The sequence below is a fragment of the Choloepus didactylus genome, chromosome 14 (genome assembly GCF_015220235.1).
Source record: "Choloepus didactylus isolate mChoDid1 chromosome 14, mChoDid1.pri, whole genome shotgun sequence".
NCBI lineage: Eukaryota > Metazoa > Chordata > Mammalia > Pilosa > Megalonychidae > Choloepus > Choloepus didactylus.
This window is the reverse complement of record NC_051320.1, coordinates 49,117,272-49,123,271: the sequence shown is the minus strand read 5'-3', so window position 1 is coordinate 49,123,271 and position 6,000 is coordinate 49,117,272. Positions and strand designations below refer to the sequence as shown.

Sequence of the window (6,000 nt, the reverse complement as noted above, 5' to 3'; positions counted from 1 at the left end):
AAATTTTTAGAGAATTTTTAATGGTTTATGACATTCCATGTGTGCTTTTAATGTTTCTTAGGCAATGTTCCACCAAATTACTAGCTTTCCAAAAGTTGTGGTACCATGTGTAATACTTCAGTGTGAGAGCAGTTTTTGTTTTAAAACTAGAATTCAGGTTGAATGTGACTTTTAAAAAGCAAAATGCATATTTGTAAAACAATACCATGGTGTCCCATTTCCTTGATTCTGTTTGATTACATTTTTGTTAAAAAGTAAATTTACAGAGCAAATGATGACACTTTAGCTTTTAGTAAAACTTTTTAAAAAAAGGACGCTTGTCTTTTTACTCGAGGCTTCACAAGAACAGAATTTGTATTAAACAGAATGACTATATAGGACCCCTTCTCATGATGAAAGCATGGCATCTTAACCTAAAAGAAGAAAAGTAGAATAGTTAGGTCTTTTGGTTTTTGTCATTCAATTACTATAGCAACCTGAAATAGGCACAGTGCATTAATATGAAATACTTTGAATTACATACCTTAAAAAAAATGAAACTTACACAAAAAGGTCACATACCACTACACAGAATGTTGAAATGACTGGTATGTAATAGTTTTTAATACCTTCATTATTGGTCAGCATACATTTTAATTATCTTTCCATTTTCAGGAACGTTTCACTTTGAGGTTTAATGTATCAAGCCAGTATAAGTTTTACAATTTAGTAATCCTGAATTGTCAGTCATTTTAAGATGGAAATGGAAAGCATACTTAAAACTAATTTTCTTCTTCTGTACCATCTAACTCTTCATCGTCATCATCATCATCATTTGCTTGTTGATCCTTTCTTAGTCGACAGGTGGATAACTGTTAGAAGATCATACATTTTTAAAAATTAAAAAAAAATACTAACTTAAAAAGTATTTTAGTTGCTTATCATCATTTTATATGTCCTTTCAGGAAGGGGCACAGAATATTTCAAAAAATGCCCATATGTAATAACTTTTAGTAATGAAAATTCCCAATGGACTTATATTTTAGGGTTGGAAATAGTTTTTTTTTTTTTAATTTATTTATCATATATTATCTTTTACATAAAATGTGCAGTTAACTATTTGATTCCAGTTGGATAGCCACCAATACTTCAAAATATAAAATACTATAAAATACTTCCAGAGAAAAGCGTAGTATCTTAGTATATTAAGAATGTCAGAAATTAATATTAAGCAATTCTTGGGTAAAAAACAAAACAAAAACAGGTATGTATTTGAATGAGAATCACCAAAGTGATGGCAGAAACTCAAGGATATTTCAACTTGGCAGAGAGACAAATACTGATTAAAAGTATTGTGATTTACATGAATGAGTTGAGGCTATGAATTTATCACTTGGTTTTAAGTGTGAAGTCCTGACTTGCCACTTGGGCCATCTTGCTTAAAACCTCTCTGAGGGTGATTATGTATTTCCCAGGGAGCTTTCGCAATGTCTGGAGGCACTGTCACAACTGGGGTGTGGGCGTGTGCTACTGGCATCTTCTGGGTAGAGGCCAGGGATGCTATTCAACATCTTTACAATGCACAGCAGCCCACTTCCCATCCCCAAACAGTTATCTGGCCCAAAATATTAACAGTGCTGAGGTTGAGAACCCCAGGATAATGTGCCATACAAATGTCAGCTAATTTAGGTAACACTGTTAGCTCTAAATAGTTAATCAAAACTCTATGTACTATAATACTAAATTTATGGAATCCATTTACTACTGGAATAAAAATATAGTTCAGTTTGGGGGTGAAATACGTACATATAAAAAGTAATTATTTAGAGGAGAATCATAGAGAAGGTATTGGGTCAAATTTACCCACAAGTTGTGTTTTGAAAATACTTTCTTTAGCTTTACATTGTGAAGGCCAGTATGAAAAGGACCACAGCTTTCTAGATCAGGGTTTGACAAGCTATGTCCCTTAGGCCAAATCCAGTCTATCTACTGTTTTCGTAAGACAGCCACACTATCTGCTTATGTATTGTTTGTGGCTACTCTTAGTTGCAACAGAGACCGTGTACCTTGCAAAGCTTAAAATATTTACTGTCTGGACCCTTACAGAAAGAGGTTGTCAACCCCTGCTCTAGATAACAGGTAACTCAGGCTCTCTGTATGTAGAAGAAATGAGAAAATTGGCTCTTCTGAACTTATGAATATGGTCCATGTAAAAGCCCTCTTGAAACCCTTTTGAGCTTTTCTGGGTAGAGCCAATTAGTTGTGAAAGAGATTTAAACAACTAAGTAGTCTGACTTCAAAATCTGTGCTCTTCGTTTTATACCAGATAACAAACGTAGATTAGTATTTTCTTGTCTTTTCCACCTGTGCTCTCAAGTGTTCTATTTTGGAGAGTAATATGTGATTATAATATAAAAGGTACTGAATATAAGAAATAACATACACTAGAGCGCATTTAATACAACCTTCCATTGTTTTACAGAAGAAATAAGCCCAGAGAGGATGTTACATGAGTTCAGATGGCTGAAGGGAAACATTTTTACTATTGAACAATTCAAAGGCATCAGCCCAGATTCCATTAAATTATGATTTGTAGCTCACCTGTCCTGTTCCAGACACACACTTTGCTGACAGTGATCTCTGAAGAGGTGACTTTGAATTTGCTCTTACAATATCTAAACGAGATGAATAGTCTGGTGGATACAGAGAGTTTCGGAAAACCTATTGCAATGATAAAGCATTTATTATAAGGTAGATACTAAACAGAAATTCAGAAAGCCAAATTAAATTTCTTTTAGCTAGTGTTTTTTTAAAGCAACCCCACCAAAATGGACAAAATTACACTTACTGTAAAGTTAAAGGAAAAAAATACAAAAATAGTTCAACTTGGAAAGATGAAAGCAAAAAAATTCTATTTAAACCATGTAAAACTGAATCAGAAATTAAATCAGGAAACAATCACTTGAGTGCTTTTACCAGGGAAATGCAAAGGGTAAATATGAGAGAATGTCTACTCCTCAAAGAGTTTGCAAGCTAGTAGGAAAGTTCTTATTCGTATCTTGGATTCTTTGTTCTGCCAGTTTTCAACTCATCAATTTACTTCATGGCAACAGAAAATCAAATAATAGTAAATTAGAGCCACTATAATTTTATGGATTCCTACCTCATCTGGAGCACAAATTACCACCTATCAATCCTCTTTCCTTAAAGCAGTGTTCCAAATCTTAGCACTCTCTTAAGGCTCCTTATCTCTTCTCGTCTCCCATTTTTCAAGCATATAGACTTAAATAGGTAAGGTTATCAGCCATGAGTTTCTTCAGCTTCCCTCCATTTTCTCTCAAACTCCTCACACCACCCTTCCCTCTTCTATTATTTTTTTTAAAAGTAAATGTCATTCTGATCCCTTCAAGGTCCATTTTCCCTTTGTGTAAAACTTGGACACCAAACCATACCAACAAACAAGCTTTCTTTTTCCACAGGTTCCCTTCCTCAGCCTACACAAAATCTTTTTTTTTTAAATTACCTCAAGGTATAAATTTACTCCTTAAAGCCTTCTCATTCATCCTCAACAAACTTAAATCTGGCCTTCACCTTTCAATGAAATTGCTCGTTAAAATCACCCAACTAATCTTCATTCTCACTGACCCTGTCCACCTTCAATATTTGAAAAGGGTTTCCCTCTTAGGCCACTTTTCTCCTTTTACATGTTCTCTGAAGATTTTACCCCTATGCACAGTGTTTAATGGCTACCCTTCAACCTCTGTCTACCATATACTCTCTTCTGATAGCCATATTCATGTTCCCAACTACCTTCTGTTCCCCTTGACCAGTACTGTCCAATAGAACTTCCTGAGATGATGGAAATGCTTGCTATTTTGTGCTGTACAAAAAGGTGGCCAATAGCCAAATGTAGTTACTGAGCACTTCAAATGTGGCATATGTGACCAAGGAACTGAATTTTTATTTTAATTAATTTAAACTACACAGCTACACATCCCTAAAGGCTTCTTTATTGGACAGTGCAGCTAGATTCACTTTTATTATTAAAGGCACTACTATACACCTACTAGACTGAACTAGAAGCCTGGGCATTCTACCTAAATTTCTCACCTGAGGAACTTCTGTTTTCATTTATTGACTTCACACACACATAGCTTTACTTAGAATTATCTTACTAAAGACCAAAAGCTGATGCTGTTTCTCTATTCACAAGCTTTTTGTGGTTCCCAATTACCCAGAATCCAAATGCCTTAGGTGACATACAAGGCTTAACATCACTCCAACCTACCCACCACTCTTCACTTATAGTCTCCATACCTATATGCAGAACTTCTGTGCCTTTGCAATGGTTGTTCTTTAGCCTAGAATTCCTGCAAACTTACCTATCTTTTAAAAGTCAAGACAAATACTGTCTTTCGCTAGCTGTTGCCGTTCTCTAGGCAGTAGCTCCTACTGTTCATACCCTAAGTACAGCTTTATCTCACTGTTTTGTAATTGATTACAACTGTCTCTACAATTAGTTTTATGTTTTAGAGCAAGGAGCTGTTTTACCTTGCAACTCTGCCCAGCTTAAGATAGTAATTTAGCAAGTTAATTAAATTCATGTTAGCTAAATGATGTTATTAACATGAACTTAATCCCCATGCTGGGGTAAATAAAAGGAGACTGAAACTGGGGTATGCCTGTGCACATTGCTTTAAACTTTAGAGAACTGCAGGACAAAATGGATCAAGGGACAAACTTGATTGACTCAAGAAGTGAGAGCTGTGTTTTAGGGCAATTCAGGGATGTTAATAGGTTAACAGGTTACTGAGGAACAAATTCTATTTTGGTGCCAGACATGGAACACCAGCATCCTAGTATGATAAAAAAAAAACTGGAAAACTCATTAGTTGAAGCAACTGATATTTGGAGGGATATGTTACTTTGGTTAGAAGACTATTCTTTTTTTTTTTTTTTTTCTGCTAGCAAAGATAAAGTTTGAAGTAGAAAACTGGAAGACAATCTATAATCCTTGGGTTAGAAGTCTAAACCAATTAAATATTTATTAAAATTAACCACTTCCTGCAAAACAGTGAGTTTACAGGAATATTAATTTATTGGCAATAGTGCATTTTCCAGCATGGTCCAAGATCTCTTCTAGGAATGAATCTGAAGATATGAGTATGCTCTAAAGCAGTTGCACAAAGGTGATCTTTTGAGGAGAAAATGGACCTTTTTATGTGAAGAACAAATAAGGTAAGATGGTCATGATATAACTAGGGTGCCTAACCAAAAGAAAAAAAAAAATTGGCTACTGCCTGAATAAATCTCAGCCATTCTCACAAAGCATGGACTACTTAGAAGGACAGCAAATTATTCCTCTGTTCCTCTGCATATTCTCTGTACTCATTCCCAGTAAGCCTTATGTTTACAGGCTCTCTCCTCCCCTTGGCACTTGTTTGATATAATTTTACTTCCCCTGGTCCCAAAATTCTCCCTAGACTGCTTTCCTCTATAGATTACTGTATAGTAAAATAGTAATAGTTTATGCTTACAGTTCATTGAACACTTGCTTTGTGGTTGGTCTGACTGCTTTGTATACATTTCTGTTCACAACAGTGTTGCCTCAAGACCTTAGTGTATCTATACCCTCTGTCTGAAAGTTTTTGCTGGGTGTCCTACTCAGCCCTCAACCCTCTACTTAAAAAATTCCTTGGTTCACCAGTCTTAAACTCACAGCATGCTATATACTTTTTCTTTATTGCACTGGTCACATAAAAATTATATAGTTATATTAGCACTTGTCTTTTAAATGCCTGAACTCCCTGGTCAATTTTTAAGCTTCTACTTTTGACAACTTGGATCATTTCTAAATTATAATGCTAAATCCTTGGCATTTAGAATAGTGCCTGGCATATAAAAGGTGCTCAATGAACAGTTATTAAATGACACGTTTTCAAGGAAGTACTATAAATATCTCAATTTTAGAGATGAGGAAGGTGAAGTGTGAAGAAGTTAACTTGCTCAATATTAGCCCAT

The 6,000-nt window shown here is 35.0% G+C and overlaps 1 protein-coding gene across 1 annotated transcript in view; it reads right to left on the bottom strand.

Annotated features, from left to right (window-relative positions):
- Positions 1-293: 293 nt before the first annotated feature.
- The window catches only part of CIBAR1 (CBY1 interacting BAR domain containing 1), a 36,956-nt gene continuing 31,249 nt past the window's right edge, over positions 294-6,000 (bottom strand). The window contains exons 8-10 of the mRNA XM_037802686.1: positions 2,581-2,700; positions 756-851; positions 294-413 (exon numbers count right to left, since the gene is read on the bottom strand). Of these exons, the coding sequence (XP_037658614.1) occupies positions 762-851; positions 2,581-2,700 (210 nt within the window). The 3' untranslated portion in view covers positions 294-413; positions 756-761. The remainder of the gene's footprint in view (positions 414-755; positions 852-2,580; positions 2,701-6,000) is intronic.